The sequence below is a fragment of the Astatotilapia calliptera genome, chromosome 4 (genome assembly GCF_900246225.1).
Source record: "Astatotilapia calliptera chromosome 4, fAstCal1.2, whole genome shotgun sequence".
Classification (NCBI taxonomy): Eukaryota; Metazoa; Chordata; class Actinopteri; order Cichliformes; family Cichlidae; genus Astatotilapia; species Astatotilapia calliptera.
In genome coordinates, this window is record NC_039305.1 from 2,180,670 (window position 1) to 2,198,904 (window position 18,235).

The 18,235-nt window shown below is 42.4% G+C and overlaps 1 protein-coding gene across 1 annotated transcript; it reads left to right on the plus strand.

Moving 5' to 3' along the window:
- The first annotated feature begins 223 nt into the window (after positions 1-223).
- LOC113021442 (uncharacterized) lies at positions 224-16,962 on the plus strand. Its single transcript, XM_026166129.1, has 7 exons — positions 224-267; positions 1,527-1,994; positions 2,930-2,933; positions 9,196-9,637; positions 14,741-14,750; positions 15,127-15,209; positions 16,320-16,962. Exons 2-7 carry the CDS (start codon positions 1,548-1,550, stop codon positions 16,834-16,836), a joined length of 1,503 nt encoding a protein of 500 aa, XP_026021914.1. The 5' UTR covers positions 224-267; positions 1,527-1,547; the 3' UTR covers positions 16,837-16,962.
- The last annotated feature ends 1,273 nt before the right edge of the window (positions 16,963-18,235 follow it).

The following is an 18,235-nucleotide window of genomic DNA, read 5'->3' on the forward strand; positions in this document are numbered from 1 at the left end:
TCTCGTAAGCCCCGTTTTGTCTGATAGGCCCTGGGTGGTGTGCAGTTGGTTCTCAGGACTGAAACCTATGATAACTCCTGTACAGACCACTCCCAATAAATAACATCATCTACAATCTAAAGTGAAGGACATAACAATGTGCAGAATGTGAAACAGCTGATAGAAGGATTTCTATTCATGGTACTTCCTCCTGAAGGCTGAACATTGTTATTTAAACGAAGCAGACTGAGACACAGGCTGCACTTTTGGATGAACCTGGAGAGAGAGGTACGTTTTTCCTCAAAGTCTAGATTTTCACAGATAGTTCTGTGTACATAAAGTGCCAATTAAAGTCCAGTTAGCTGCTTATTGACTAATCAGCTTTGTGACTCTTTCAGATGAATTGTTTATTTCTAGAGTTTCAGTCATTATTTAGAGATTATCAGAGAACACAAACAACATTAGTGAAGGGTACCAATGACCCTCTGAAAGCCTCTGACAGTGCACTCTCTGGACCTGTCCTGCTAGGCAGCGTTCAGTACCAGTGACCATAATATTCCTCTGCAGACAGTCGAGTACTTTGTACTGTGGGTGTTGGTGCTGAAGAAAATGCAATGCACCTGTTTGGATAATTTCTAATAGGTTCTAGTAGATTCTAGTAATTTTTCATGTAAATATTCTCGTCTGTCTTCTTCACCCACAAAACGTAGTCACAGAGTTGCACATGGTTCTTGGGTTGGGACCAGTGCTTTTTATTTTAGGTGCTGCTTATTACAATAATACATACGACATACCCAGGCCTGTCTTAAAGACATAAAGGTCTAGATGACCACTATTTTTTCTGCTTCTAAATTCTGATTTAACTGTTATTGTACTTCCTGCGAATAACCCTCAGAAACCTGGTGTCTAAGCAGATACTGACTGGATGGTATTACCTTGGCCTCCAGTGAGGCTCCACTTAGAGGTCTCATTTTTATCTGCACTAAGATACCAACACTGGTATACTTGGTATCTACCCAACTGTGTTAAATAATATATAGAATATATTCATCTTATGATATTTTAAAATTGGGGGGACAGTTGTTGGATTTATTGAGATTTGCATTTTATTATTATTATTATTATATATATATATTTTTTATCATTATTTTCTGTTGGCTTTATGTTGACATCATAAAGCCAAACTCCAACTGAAATGAATCAAGTGTTTTTGTTTCTGTCTTTTTAAGATTCATGTTTTCCATTTTTTTTCTTAGTATATTATTGTATATGTGGATTTTTATTCCATATGTTTGGACTGGAAATTATTTAAGATTAACTTTACTTAAAAATTAATTTAAAGTAAATTCAAATTGCTTTTCTGGACACACCTTTAAATTACTTGACATATAATAATGATAATAATAATAATAATAATAATAATAATAATAATAATAATAATAATAATAATAATAATAATAATAATAAGCCTTTTTGAACGGTAACTCTTACCCTGTTTTTGTCTTAATTTGATGATATCCTCATCATAATGATTCTTCTTCCTGCAGGGACACTGACTGAAATAAAAAATGAGCATTGAGTGGGCTGAAGATGACGGTCTTCCTTCTGGGGTAGTTCGAGTGGACTGTGAAGGACCAGAAGATGGTAAAACCTATGTCATGTACCATGGCACAAAAAGGGCAAATGTTTCATCGATCCAGAAGTCAGGTTTTCGCCAGTCTTCAGGCGGGATGCTCGGTCAGGGCGTTTACCTCAGCAGAGACCTGGATAAAGCGAGTCGCTATCCCATCGGTCACCCTGAGCATGACAGGGTTGTCATTAAGGTTAGGGTCAACGTGGGAAAGGTTAAACGCATAGATCGTCAGGACCACCCACTTCAGAAGACCTGGCATGACCACGGATACGACACCGCCTGGGTGCCGCCCAAGTGTGGGATGGTGTCGAGCGGCCTGGAGGAGAATTGTGTCTGGGATCCCAAGCGAATCACAATCCTTGAGACCATCAAACCAAAACCTGTCAGGGATACTCGAGCTGGTTCAAGACCGATCTCGATGAGAGAATTAACTTACTCACTCCCAGACCTCCCAGATCCCTACTCATATGATTATGATGATGATTATGATGCATGGTGTGCATGGATGCACTACAGGTAAATTCCACAAGCAGTTATTGTTGTATTTTGCATATTTGGAAGCGTTTTATATATTTTAATGTAAAAAAAAAGACATTGAGTTTTGTATGTGTCATTGTAGTCCAGCAGGATTTCAGGCCATGGGGTGGAGCGCACCAATGCCAGACAGCAATTCTGATAGTGAAGGCGGTCGTGGTGGTGCTGGCCGTGGTGGTGCTGGTCGTGGTGGTGCTGGCCGTGGTGGTTCTGGCCGTGGTGGTGCTGGTCGTGGTGGTTCTGGCCGTGCTGGTGCTGGTCGTGGTGGTGCTGGTCGTGGTGGTGCTGGCCATGCTGGTTCTGGCCGTGCTGGTTCTGGTCGTGGTGGTGCTGGTCGTGGTGGTGCTGGCCATGCTGGTTCTGGCCGTGCTGGTTCTGGTCGTGGTGGTGCTGGTCGTGCTGGCCGTGGTCGTGCTGGTCATAAAGACTGAGCTTGGTTCATGTAGCCTTTGAACGACACTTATTTTTTTGTGTGTTTCTTTCTTTTGGGGTAAAATACAGGCTTATGTGTCTTTTTTGTTTATTTATTAATAAAACCTTTATTCTATTGTCAACTTTGCCTCCCTGTCTCCTTTTTCAAACTGGATATTGTTATCTCGGTAACATCCGTTCAATATTTATTCATATTAAAACATTTTTAGTGTAAGGTAGAGCCTACTATCTTAGTGAGAAGACCCCATCAGTGAAGAAGGACTTGGTGACAGTGGGAAGGAAAAAGTTCTAACTGGAAGAGACTTTTCATACTTTATTCAAAAAGGTAAACGTTCATATATTCATTAACAGCAAAGTGCCTAAATGCACTGAATCCTCCCAAGTGATTGACCACAGAGATGACAAAACTAAAAAATATAATGATCTTAAAAAATGTAAAATCAAAAAAATGGTAAATGGTCTGCATTTGTATAGCGCTTTTCTAGTCCTTAAGGACCCCAAAGCACTTTACACTACATTTAGTCATTCACCCATTCACACACACATTCACACACTGGCGATGGCAGCTACGTTGTAGCCACAGCTGCCTTGGGGCGCACTGACAGAGGCGAGGCTGCCGGACACAGGCGCCACCGGGCCCTCTGACCACCACCAGTATAAAAAAGAAACAAAGATGTTCAAAAATCCAAGCAAAACAACACAAAACGGGAAAAATTGCCTATAAAGATTTTTTTTAATAGCAAAGAGGACATAAAATAGCCCCCAAAAAACAAAAGGGGATTTGTTGGGGATCTTGCTCTTTTTAGGAGGCATGGGTTTGCTTTTTTAGCTTAAAAAATACTCCGAGACATTTGAAAGTGTAAATACAAAGTTAGCAGTAACCTTAAAGTTACAGTGATCACATTTATGGGAAATATGTTATTCCGGTAAACTGGTTTATGTTGTGTAGATGTAAGACAGCCTGCAGCAGAAAATACAGCAGGAATCTGGCTGGATGGGCGGTGCCTGCTACAAGTGTCCTTTTTGAGTCTTTTGATTCTGAATGACAGCATGAAATCGTCATCTACAGCACATAAAACCTGGAGTCATAGTGAAGATCTGAAAACGTGTGAACATGAAAAAAATTCATGTGAGTGACTAACAAGTTCATCCATGTGGCAGTGATTACTGTAGAGCCACAGCGCCCCCTGGACATGACAGCAGGCATTACTTTAAATTAATCCAAAAAAAAAAAGAATTTTTAAATGAAGGAAAATATAAAGAATTTACACTAAAGTTCATAAAAACTGACAAACTGACGACTGGACCCTAAGAGTTAGTTTGGAGGTTTCTTCATATACAGGAGAGCAGGGATGTGAAATAGCACCAAAGTGGAAAAGTCAAGCACAGAAATTGAGAAGCAGATGGAAGATTACTGTGAATTTAATAAAGATACGAGCAGAGTCTGAAAAGTCCAGAATAGTCAGATTGAGCTAGCTGAGCAGGAAACTGTGGCCTGGGCCAAAGCGACGTGCAGATAAGAAGATATATTCACTTTATTTGTTTTACCCAGACTCACCGAAGGTTTGGACTCAGGTTGAGTCTGTCTGCTGCAGCTCAGTCACATCTCCACTTCATATGGGTCGTGTATGTGCAGCAGTACTAAGAAAGAAGTCTCCTGGTTTTCAGTTGGCCAATGAGCTGACAGATTTTTACTTTACCTTTTCTTATATCTTTGTCTTATCACTCCAGAAGCAAAAGGTTCCAGAGCTTTAGAAAATGCTCCAGTTGTAAAGACTACAAACCCCACATCACTAAATGATTTCAGGCCTGCTGCTTTAACGTCTCTAGAGATGAACATCAGGGAGGAGATTCTGCAGCAGGTGGAAGAGCTTCCACTGATATTTGCATACAGGCCTTGTATATACTCTACTGGTTCATCACAGTGATGTTGTCTCTCTCCTCTGCTCTATATTCTGTAATAGAATGACTGTCAAAGTACACATGATAACAGTCATTGTAAGTCATGGGGCTGTGGATGAGTTTGCTTCTTGGCGTCATTTTTAAAGATCAACACCCTGAAAACTGAAGACATGGCCACTGACTCCAGGGGGTCAGGCCCCATCCTGCACTAACAATAGTAAACGGTGCCAGCAGCCATTGAACTGGTGGACAGTTACAAGTATTTGGAGGGTAGTTTTTGATGTTCTGCCCTTTGAGTCACAGTTTGCTGCTACAAAAAAAGGTCCAACAACGGCTGTGTTTGTAAGGAAATTGAGTATTTTTATGTCCATCCATCCATCTTTATCCGCTTTATCCGAGGCCGGGTCGCGGGGGCAGCAGCCTAAGCAGAGAGGTCCAGACCTCCCTCTCCCCAGCCACCTCCTCCAGCTTATCCGGGGGAATACCAAGGCATTCCCAGGCCAGCCGAGAGATATAATCTCTCCAGCGTGTCCTGGGTCTGCCCCGGGGCCTCCTCCCGGTGGGACATGCCTGGAACACCTCACCCAGGAGGCGCCCAGGAGGCATCCTTGTCAGATGCCCGAACCACCTCGTACCAAGACTGGTATTTTTATGTTTCATCTGAAATTATGATACATTTTTAATCTGTTCTAATGTTTTGTAGCGTTGTTTGGTACGGTAATCTGTCTCTTCGCCACGGGACCGAACGGACTCAGGCTCTTAGAATGAAAAGTCACATTTTCAGCTGCTTCCCTCAGGTCGTTGGTGAAGTGCCTGCAGTGAAGACCTGCTGTTGTTGCCAACACTGTCGCACACAGCATTTCCTTCAAGATTCAAAGATTCAAAGTGTTTATTGTCATGTGTCCAAAGAATAAAAAAGACATTTCTCTGTGCAATGAAATTCTTTCTTTGCTGTCCACCCACAGATGCCGATTAATATATGCAATAGAAATAGAACAGCTAAAATACAAATAGTACAAATAAATAAATGAAGACAGAAAGGGAGACAAAAATATTTAATTCTGAAACAGATGTGTGCAAAAGAGCCGTAGCTTAATATGCAGGATGGCCTGATGTGCAAAAAGTTATTATTACTGTTCGAAAATAGGTCAGCTGTTCACGAGTCTGATGGCCGTGGGGAAGAAGGAGTTGTTGAGTCTGGATGTTCTAGATTTCACGCTTCAAAACCTTTGTCTCGAGGGCAGAAGTGTGAACAGTCCATGTTGGGGGTGTGTGAGGTATTTGAGGATGGAGGCAGCTCTCCTCTGGACTCTGCGATGGTTGATGCTCTGCAGAGAGGGCAGCGGGGTCCTGATGACCTTCTCCGCAGTTGTTATCACTCTCTGCAGGCGTTTGGTCCATAGCAGCAGTGCTGCCGTACCATGCAGCGCTGCAGCTGGTCAGTGTGCTCTCCACAGTGCAGCTGTAGAAGCTGCTTAGGATCTTGGCCGACATACCAAATTTCCTCAGGAAATACAGCCGCTGCTGAGCCTTCTGGACCAGCTGTGTGGTGTTCGGTGTCCAGGTGAGGTCCTCACTGATGTAGACGCCCAGGTACCTAAAGCTGCTCATCCTCTGCACTTCAAGGCCCCGGATAAACAGCAGCTGGTGAGGCCTCCTCTTCTTCCTCGTGTCCACTATCATCTTCTTTGTCTTGTTAGTGTTGAGGGTGAAGATGTTGTCCTCACACCATGACATCAGACCATCACACCTCTCTCCTATAAGCGGCTTCGTCCCCTCCAGTGATGCGACCGATCACTGCGAACTAGAGGATGGGACTTTCTTGTAGCTCTTGATAAAACTTGGGCTGTTCTGTTTGTTTGTTTTTCAAATGTCTGTGTTGTTTGATGAGTGGACATGCTGCAAATCTATTTCCCATTGGGGACAATAAAATGATCACTGACCATTGTTATCAGCTCTATACACTGACCCAGGGTTTCCCAGTCCACCTATAAAGCACAATCAAAAAAAGAAGCAGTGTACACATCATATGACCGATCACACGCCTGGTCTGCCAACAACAGGACAAAGGTATCAATCACAAAAACAACAACAAAACAAAGGCATTATAAACGTAAATCTGTGTGCCCTCTTGGGGAAAGTAAAACAATGAGTCTGCCACTCTTAACCGACACATCCAGTCTGCCTGAAAGTGAAAGACAAAGAAATCTGCAACAGAAAAAGTTAAACATGGATTTACAACAGATTCAATGACATGACAGGTAGCTTATTGTTAAGCAACAAAACAAACACACAGGTGAGTTATTTATACCCTTCCACCCTCTCTTTGTTCTAAATATTTTATGGAGGTACAATGGTAAATACCAAAAGTCTCATTCTGCCTGAAAACACCTGATCTGTGTGTTGCTGTGTGGCAGGAGTGAAGCCTAATTCACACACTGACTATGCAGGACCACAAGAGCCACGCGCATCAAAACAAAGAATTCTGTGCTTAAATAATAATTTGTAGAATAAATTCTGCACTTGTAAATCCACTTTAATAAACTTCATTTCAAACCACTCTGAGACATCCTTCTTTCAGTTTTGTTTCACGTGCTGTTGTTAAGTCAATATTTACTGGGTGTGGTCCTAAAGTGACTTAACAACAGCACGTGAAACAAAACTGAAAGAAGGATTTTTTTTTAAACAGAGCAGAGTGAAACACAGGTGAGTTATTTATTCCCTTTCCACCCCTTCTTTGTTCCAGGTTACATTGGTCTTCCTCACCTAGACCACCTTGAACGGAACTTAGAGCATTTTTTAGTTGATTACGTAATTCATCAGGTGAGATTGATTCATCAGGTTGTATGTGAGGAGCAGCCAATGAAGGGAAGCCAAAACAGGAGAAATATGCTCTCTTTCTAGTCCCTGTCAGGACTCTTGCTGCAGCATTTTGGATCAGCTGAAGGCTTTTCAGTGAGTTTTTTGGACATCCTGATAATAATGAATTACAGTCGTCCAGCCTGGAAGTAATAAATGCATGAACTAGTTTTTCAGCGTCACTCTGAGACAGGATATTTCTAATTTTAGAGATGTTGCACAAATGGAAGAAAGCAGTCTTACATATTTGTTTAATATGAGCGTTGAAGGACATGTCCTGGTCAAACATGACTCCAAGGTTCCTCACAGTGTTACTGGAGGCCAAGGTAATGCCATCCAGAGTAAGAATCTGCTTAGAGACCATATTTCTAAGCTTTTCAGGGCCGAGTACAATAACCTCAGTTTGATCTGAATTAAACTTATAGATCTTTTTCACTAGTACCTACTTGGCTCAACTTGACTTAACTCGGTTCCGGTCATGTTGATGTAATTTCTGTGCGACATGAACGCCACAACAGCACGTTGAGGTGATGGTAAACCTGCTGCTCAGTCTGGGCCTTTGTGTCAGACTCGGGGGCCACAGTGTTGTTTTTTCTGTACACATTTCCCTCGTTGCCAGGTTCAAAATGGCGGTTTAGATTTTTGTAAAGGAGAAGCTCTCAAGACTCATCGAGTGACGCCACTGACTAGCCAATCGGTGACATGCCGTCTGGTGACGTCACATTTTCGTATCACCTGGATCCCCAGCCGAGTAGGTACTAACAGTAGGTACCAGGCACCACCACCTAATAGAAAACCCCAAAAAGGAGTCGAGGTGTGCAGAGCCGACTCGAGTAGGTGGTAGTGGGAAAGGGTTATTAGTTACAGCACTTTCAGAAAGACGTCTGCTGTAATGAACTGTATACCCCACAGCTGTATAACCCATTATCATAAATTTAAGTAATGAAAAGACAAAAGAAGACTGTTTAATGTTCAGTTTCTATGCTATCTATGCTAGCAAATGTGTGACTAAAGACACTGATGGGCTCTTTTATATTTTGAGAGAAGCCAATTTAGTGTAATAATAGATTCAGGCCGTCATTTTCAGCATCTGCAGCTTTACATAAATGCAAAGTTAGCAGAAGCCTTAGAGCCACAGCAGGAGCTCGCTATATGGGAAATATATCAGCCAAATTCCCGTAAACTTTCACTGGTCCAAAACGAAAGTCAGTCTGCAGCAGAATGGAAACATTTGCAAATACAGCAGGAATCTGACTGGACGGGAATTTCCTGTTACGTGTTTCTGTTATATAACTCATCTGCATCTGAACAAGAGCATAAAATTATAAATATTAAGGAGACAAATTTCCTTTAATATCACAAAACTTTTATGGAGGAAAATTGGAAAGTGCCAAACGTTTCATTCTGGCTGAAAACACCTGATCTGTGTGTTGCTGGGTGGCAGGAGTGAAACCGAACTCACACACTGACCACACCTAGTACATATTGTCTGTAACCTAAAGACAAGGACGAGCAACAGCACATGAAACAAAACTGAAAGAAGGACGTCTACTGTTAAAAGAAGCAGAGTGAGGCACGGACTCCATTCTTGGATCAACCTGCAGAGAGGTACGTGGACTCAAACAAAGTCTGAATGTTTACAGTGAATCTTGTCAGTTCTGTGTGTATGAGGACATATTTGGACTCCGCTGTGAACTTCCTGACTAATAAATTCTTAATTTTATAGCTAATCTTATCTGTTTTGTCTTATTGGCACTGATGTCAGTAACATATTTTTTTCTACAGGGACACTGACACCAACATCTGGATCTGAAAAATGAGCTTCCAGTGGGCTGAAGATGACTTTTTGCCTCCAGGTGTGGTTCGAATGGACCGTGAAGGACCAAGAGATGGTAGAACCTACGTCATGTACCACGGCACCACCAGTAAGAGTGCTCGATTGATCCTGAAGTCAGGTTTTCAGCGGTCTAAAGATGGGATGCTCGGTCCAGGGGTCTACCTCAGCAGAGACCTGGAGAAAGCGAGTCGCTATCCCATCGATCATCCTGAGGATGACAAGGTTGTCATTAAGGTTAGGGTCAACGTGGGAAGGGTTAAAGCCATCAACTGTCAGAACCACCCACTTCAGAAGACCTGGCATGACCACGGATACGACACCGCCTGGGTGCCGCCCAACTGTGGGATGGTGAAGAGCGGCCTGGAGGAGAATTGTGTCTGGGACCCGAATCGAATCTCAATCATTGGCACCATTGAACCAAAACCTGTCCATGGCGCTGGAGGCAGCGCATGGGGCTATAGGTAAACTCAGGAGCAGGTTCTGATTATTTTGTACTTTCAAATGTATTTTTATATATTTGGATAAGAAATCATAAAATGACATATTTTGTAACCATGTCAGTGTAACCTGAAAAATAAACGTGCCATAGAAATGATTACTGACCTCTGTCATCATTTTAGGTGGGGGAACTTGCACAATCGGTGGCTGACTAAATACTTTTTTGCCCCACTGTATGTATGTATGTATATATATATATATATATATGTGTATATGTGTATATGTGTGTATGTATGTATGTATATATATATATATATATATATATATATATATATATATATATATATATATATATATATATATTAGGGGTGCAACGATACACAAAATTCACGGTTCGGTTCGATACTTTGGTGTCACGGTTCGATATTTTTTCGATACAAAAAAAATGTTCATGCCTTTTTAATTTGTCATTTATTAAAATTATAAATATATATTTTAACTCAAAAGTACAGTTTTTAAATTTAACCCTAACCCTTGTGCGTGTTTTTTATTTTGACAGCGAATGCGCACCTGCGGACCACTTATGTGCAGCCCTGGTTATTTAGCTCGTCATATTGCAGCCACAGAAATTCTTTTGTCCATGAAACCATAAAGCTGCACTTTCTTTTTGCCTTATAGTCTGATTTGTCATAACTTCTCCGTTTTGTGGTAAGCTTTTCTTTGGCTGTCACTTCTTCACCCTGACCTGTCTTATTTGGCTCAGCAGAACTGAAATGCTTTTACACACGCACTCACATAAGCTCAGCGATTCTCTGCGCGATCAACCTCTCACATGTTTAAGCTGCGGGAGATTTCACTTGTCATGTTTGCATAGTAAGCTAACGATTAATAAGACGATGTCAGAGGAATTGGTGCGCAAATTATCATCACTCACAGATCAGTGCTGTCGCTCTCTATACACAGTTCGCGCGATTGCAAAGTGAAAGCAAAAAAACAAGCGCAAATTCAAACGCGATTTCAATATGTCACATATTGACAGTGGCTCACCGATGCCAATGACATAATTACCCAGCTACATTTCTGAAAGAATGCAAAAGCATTGACATATATTTTTCTTCCTACAATAGCCCGACGGGCAGGGAAGAGATAGATTTTGGTAGCCCGACTGAAAAAATCGCTAGCCCCGGGATGTCAGGCTAGCGATATTGCAAGCCCTGTATCTGATTGAGGAATCACTCATCTTTGGAAAAGAGAGTTTATTACAGAGAAATGTCTCTTTCCAAAATAAAAGCTATACTATCCGCTTCTTCTGGGCTATATTCTCAGCAGCATAAGGAGAATCATGTGCTAACAGCTGTCTAAATGACTCGGCTAAAGTTAGTAGCATGCTTGTTGTTTTTGTCTTTGCACTAGGATGATGTCGGCGTAAATGTGCAGTCATATTCGTTGTGTTCCCACTAGTGCTTTCAGGTTAATCTCGTTGAAATGACCTTAACACCACAACACGGCAAATCTCCGTTAACGAGCTACCGCCGATCGCCCCGTGCATGGGGCTAGACGGCTAACACGTTAACGAGCTAACTGCGCTAACATACTAGTTCCCACCCATGTAATTGAGCATTGCATGGCACATCCAACATACTGTTTTACTTTAGTCCATGACTCGCTTACCTTCAGGGTCATACGTCACATGAAAACCAAAATAATTCCAAACGCCAGATCTGAATGAGGGTGGGGGAGGTGCCCTGCGCTCTTCCTTCTGACTATGCTGTCTGTGTGGAGCGCTCAGTGGATCTGCGCTCGACAGTGCAGCCTAGGCGGAGTAGTCGAACGCAGATTCACTGAGCGCTCCACACAGACAGCATCGTCAGAAGGAAAGTTGATAAAATAAATTACAAATGTTGTATTGTTCGATACATATGCGTACCGAACCGAAAGCACTGTATCGAACGGTTCAATATCGATACGAATATCGTTGCACCCCTAATATATATATATATATATATACACTCAACAAAAATATAAACGCAACACCTTTGTTACTGCTCCCATTCCCCATGGGATGGACGTAGAGACCTAAAATTCATTCCAGATACACAATATAACCATCCCTCCCAAACAGTGGTCACAAATCAGTCCAAATGTGTGGTAGTGGGCACATCTGCCATATTGAGATAATCCATCCCACCTCACAGGTGTGCCACATCAGGATGCTGATCTGACATCATGAGTAGTGCACAGGTGTACCTCAGACTGCCCACAACAAAAGGCCACCCTGGAATGTGCAGTTTTGTCTCACAGCAAAATGCCACAGATGCCACAAGCAATGAGGGAGCGTGCAATTGGCATGCTGACAGCAGGAATGTCAACCAGATCTGTCGCCCGTGCATTGAATGTTCATTTCTCAACCATAAGCCGTCTCCACAGGCGTTTCAGAGAATATGGCAGCACATCCAACCGGCCTCACAACCGCAGACCTCGTGTAACCACACCAGCCCAGGACCTCCACATCCAGCAGGTTCACCTCCAAGATCGTCTGAGACCAGCCACCCAGACAGCTGCTGGAACAACTGGTTTGCACAACCAAACAATTTCTGCACAAACTGTCAGAAACCGTCTCAGGGACGCTCAACTGCATGCCCGTCGTCCTCATCGGGGTCTTGACCTGACTCCAGCTCGTCGCCGTAACAGACTTGTGTGGGCAAATGCTCACATTCGATGGCGTCTGGCACGTTGGAGAGGTGTGCGCTTCACGGATGAATCATGGTTCACATTGTTCAGGGCAGATGGCAGCTGCGAATGTCCCAGTTCTTGCATGGCCAGCATACTCACCGGACATGTCACCCATTGAGCATGTTCGGGATGTGCTTGACCGGCGTATACGACAGCGTGTACCAGTTCCCACGAATATCCAACAACCTCGCACAGCCATTGAAGTGGAGTGGACCAACATTCCACAGGCCACAATTGACAATCTGATACACTCCATGCGACGATGTGTTGCACTGCATGAGGCAAATGGTGGTCACACCAGATACTGATCGGTTCTGGGTCCCCAGACCCCCAATAGCGCAAAAACTGCACATTCCAGGGTGGCCTTTTGTTGTGGGCAGTCTGAGGTACACCTGTGCACTACTCATGATGTCAGATCAGCATCCTGATGTGGCACACCTGTGAGGTGGGATGGATTATCTCAATATAGCAGATGTGCCCACTACCACACATTTGGACTGATTTGTGACCACTGTTTGGGAGGGATGGTTATATTGTGTATCTGGAATGAATTTTAGGTCTCTACGTCCATCCCATGGGGAATGAGAGCAGTAACAAAGGTGTTGCATTTATATTTTTGTTGAGTGTATATATATCTACGCACACACATATACATAAATCACTGACTTTCAGCTTGTTGTGTTTGTGGATATATGACTGACTTTAATTATTAAACATTCGCACATAAATAAGTGACGTCATATTCAGTACTTTTGACAGTTCACTCTTCGGCCGCTCCATCTTATTAGGGAAATTCCACATACATAAATGTAAATTTCAAAACTCAACCCCATCATTTAATTTGTTTTTGATTGAAATTGAATATTACTTAAACTCTCTTAAATTAACTTCCAATAAAAAAGGTTTATCATTGATTGAAATTCATTCAGAAATGTTTAACGAATGAGCTGTCACAACTTTCAAGTACAAAGTTGTTATGAAGTCTGTCACATTCCCCCCTTTTTTCCTTTTTTCTCCTTTATTTATTTCTCCTTCTTTTTTCATTGTACTGTATATTGTTACTCTTATTTGCCTTGTATGTCTACTGTACAAACTGAACTGGAATGACTGACTGTTCGCTTTATAAGTTCAATAAAGTTTGGAGGAAAAAAAACCCCCTCTTCAGCCGCTCCCTTCTGCCGTATTTTGCGGCAAAATTATCCACACCCACCGCCGCGCTATGAATTGTGGGATATATGGTACCACGAAGCGTGCACCGGACCACGCTTGATATTTGGGGAAATCGACGGCGCATTTGGAGTATGCATTTGAAGTACACTTCGAATTGGGACAGCCGTCGTCGCGTGGCGGTGACGTAATCGCATTTAAAATGCGTACTTCAAGCGTGCAGTCTCTTAATTGGGACACAGCCAGAGAGAGAAAAGCAATATCAAAACATGTGGCCAAGAGTGAGCGAGCTGGAGAGACACAGGGACCATGACACTGACCAATAAGACCGGACTGGGTAACCTGGTTAAAGTGCCTGGTCAGACTTCAGGGAGGTCTCAGGTCCAGCTTTTGGACTTTTATAACAGGCAGGTGCTGAGGAAGGCGACCTCTGTCATGTTAAGTTTCAAACAAACCGTCTCTTTAGAGATTTTCAGCTGCTTCCTTCAGGTCATCGGTGTGAAGTGCCTGCAGAGAAAACCACGAGACATAGTGTCTTTATACCTGCTGCTATTATCGTGCTTAACAACACTAAACCATAACTGTTGTTGCCAACACTGTCACACACGGCACTTTCTTGCAGCTCTTGATAAAACTTGGGCTGTTCTGTTTGTTTTTCTTAAATGTCTGAGTTGTTTGATGAGTAGACATGCTGCAAATCAATTTCCCATTGGGGACAATAAAATGACCACTGACCAGGGTTTCCAGTTATTACAATAAAGCAATAAAGTGACACCAGTTAGATTCAAAAGGACCAAAGATGTACAAAAAGAAAGAAAATATCACAACCGCAAAGGTACAAAATTTTAAAAACACGCAAAGATGTAAAAGTATCGACACTAAAAAAGCAAAGAGGGAAAAATGACTGTCAGGAAATACACAATGGTATCAAACAGAATGACACAAACACAAACTGTGCTCATAGTCTGTGTTGGGTCACCTTTTACATGTCTGTGCACACAAAACAATGAAAAAATATAGTTTTAAAAAGATGCTCAGTGACCACAAGAAGATACAAAGCAACACAACGAGGAACAAATTAACTGCAGGAAGATAAAAGAGACGTATGAAACAACACAAAGAGATCAGCGTCGATGTCTCTGCACACAAGCCCTCATCACTACAGAAGGACATCAATGTGATGATGTTGATCCTTAGAGTCACACTGATAATGGGAAATATGTCAGCTGTATCCCTGTAAGCTGGTTTATGTTGTGCAAACGTAAGTCAGTCTGCAGCAGGACAATGGAAACTTTTGCAAATACAGCAGGAAAATGAGTGGACTGGAATTTCCTGTTTCCTTTTGAGTTTTCTGATAACCTGCTGTAGAGCTCATCTGCATCTGAGCAAGAGCATATATTTAGAAATATCAAAGAGACTAATTTCCTTTAAAACCTTAAATCGATCATGGAGAAAAACTGGAAAGAACCAAAATTCCTGTTCTGCCAAAAAGTCCCTGATCTATGAGCTGCTGGATGGCAGGAGTGAAACCTAACTCACACTAAGTACTCCAGCACATACTGCCTATAACCTAAAGTGAAGGACTTAACAGCACGTGAAACGAAACTGAAAGGAGGAGGTCTGTTTGTGGTATTTCCTCCTGAAAAAGAAGCAGAGTGAGGCACAGACTCCATTTTTGGACCAGCCTGCAGAGAGGTACGTGGACTCAGCAAACACACTTTTCTTCTTTTTTCCTTAAAAAGTCTGAATGTTTGCAGTAAACATTGTCAGTACTGTGTGAATGAGGACATATTTACACTCAGCTGCGAACTTTCCGACTGATAAAAGCAGATTTATGTCAGTTTTATCAGGACTTAATGATGAACTTTTCAACTGTGTGAAAGTCCAGCGAGAGGTTTTCTGAATCACATTTCCGTGCACGGAAATGTGATTCAGAAAACCTGAGTTTGAAATTCTACTTATTGTGAAACAACTTTTCAGTGAGGTGATGATTTGTGAAATAAACGTGAACATTAAACAGAACATCGTCATCAGGCTTTCACAGCTACATGGACAGTGAGCCAATTCAAACTTATTCTATTACATGTTTATTTTTCTACAAATATTCATTTTTCCATTAATAACAGTCAAATTAAGTCAGGAAGAGCCGCTGACCTCTGAGGCCAGACACTCATCTTTGGCACAGCAAGTTTATCTTTTGTTTGTTTTTACTTTTGCAGTCAGAACTATAATCTGAACACACTGTTGTGCCAAATACGGTTTGCTTTTTAAAGATCTGAGGAAATAAAAAGGGGGGAAGAGGGGAGAAAATAAGAACATGACAGAGCACAGATAGAAATGCACGATGTATCACCAGCTGCTGCACCTGTGAGAAAAAACAAACATACAGCACCTGAAACACAAAAGCATGAAAATGCACAGATACATAAATCAACAATCTTCTTGTGAGTGTGTGAGAGAGAGAGAGCGGCATGAGCCAGAAACAGGAGCCCAGCAGCCAGCAGAGCGTCCATGCCCACTTTGATAATGAAGTGATAATTCCCAATTTGAGAGATAACAAAAAAAAAGATTAAATGTATCTCATATCGTCAGATCTGACGCAACACAATGAAACACAACACCTGCCTGGACTGGAAAGTATTTAGGATTAACCACTGTTATTTTATAATGAGTTATAAATACTGTAAAAATCATTTAAAACACCTGATTTCTTATAATAACTCCCCATTTAATATAACTAACTCTCTATTTTAAAGTTCAGGCTTCTTGTTCTTAACGCTGTGATGTTCTCATGATTTCCTGCAGAGACAATCACACTAACATCCGAATCAGAAAAATGTACTTCCAGTGGGCTGAAGATGACTTCCTGCCTCCAGGGGTAATCCGACTGGATTGTGAAGGGCCAAGAGACGGTAGAACCTACGTCATGTACCACGGTACCACCAGTGCGAATGCTAAAAGAATCCTGATGACGGGTTTTGGCCAGTCTTATGATGGGATGCTCGGTCCGGGGGTCTACCTCAGCAGAGACCTGGAGAAAGCAAGTCGCTATCCCATTGGTCACCCTGAGTATGACAGAGTTGTCATTAAAGTTAAGGTCAACGTGGGACGGGTGATCGTCATCAACTATCAGAACCACCCACTTCAGAAGACCTGGCAATACAGTGGCTACGACACCGCCTGGGTGCCGCCCGGCTGTGGGATGGTGAAGAGCGGCCTGGAGGAGAATTGTGTCTGGGACCCGAATCGAATCTCGATCATCGGCACCATCAAACCAAAACCTGTCCAGGGCGCTGGAGGCAGCGCATGGGGCTATAGGTAAACTCAGGAGCAGGTTCTGATTATTTTGTACGTTCAAATGTATTTTTATATATTTGGATAAAATAAATGACGTGTTCTTCTGTAACCGTGTGACTGTAACCGAAGAATAAACGTGTCATTAAACTGAGCTGCTCTCTGTGTGTGTTCAACACGATTTTTATATACAGTAGAACCAGTCATATATGAAGCCAGGTGAAACTACAGGTATGTCTTAAAGACATGAAGGCCTGGGCGACCTGTAATTTTCTACTTTTAAATTAAGACGTCTTTAAAACATTTGGCTCTAAAAATCAGACACACGGTGTCAGCACAATGAATTACAGCTGATTTTCAGGCTGAGAAAGACACTTTCTCTCGTCTTAGTGGACATATGTTAACTTTGTATAACACATTCTTTTGCAGCTTCGTCCTTGAGCTACAGAAACAAATGAAACACTGCTTTTCACTGATACCATCCAAGGCAGTCTTACACTGTGGCTTTTCAAGGACGTCACGTTACATCAGGTCACACTGTGCTCACACTTTAGTGTCTGTGTTGAGTAACAATAATAATCTTCCAAAGACAAAGAAGCAGCTTTATGTAGCACACAGGACTTCATCGGTGACTTCAAAGCTGAGCAGTGTTCATGAGACTTGTGATGGGAGGCTGTTCGTCCATCCTGCACGTGCGGCTGTTTAAATATCTGTCTGCTTTTGAACATGGACCACACCTCCTAGTTTAAATGCATCCCTGACTTCAGTTGCACGTGGACGCTGGCAGCACCTGCAGTTTGATCTGTGGTGGATAAACTTTCACCTCATGCAACCTTGTTTATAAAGCGGGTGTAGCTGCCAGTGTTATTAACAGTTAGATGCCTTTTGATGCCAGTTTTGCAGGCTGTGACTCACCCCGAAAGACACAGCTGCTCATAAGAGTGCGAAATGAAGAGGTAGTCAGCGATCAGCATCTGTGAGGTGGTTTCACAGCCCAAAGTCTCTGTGCTGACTTCATAAATCCAGCTTTGCACTTCATAATCGTTGCATTATTTGCCTCAGTGCCTGTATGCTTTGAGTAATGCTCGAATACTATGAAATTAGTATTTCTGTGTGTTTTTGCTTCTGTGACAGCCTCTCGTGATTTGATTGGATTCATATAAAACACCTTCCACAGATGCACCGCAGCCTGAGCATTTCTGCACGTTGGAGCTGAAGTTGAAGTCCAAATGAGTTAAATCAGACATTAAAGCTAAAGCTGTCAGTTTGCCAGTGAACGGTCTGTGCAAATTTGATCACGGCTGATGAGAAGAGGAGCTCACGATGCAGTCAGAAACAAAACAGCACCACTAACAGGCTGATCGGTGGTGCAGGGCACTGGGTATGTTCTGGGCGTAGGTTTGTTGTCTGCTGTGAGTAAAGACATG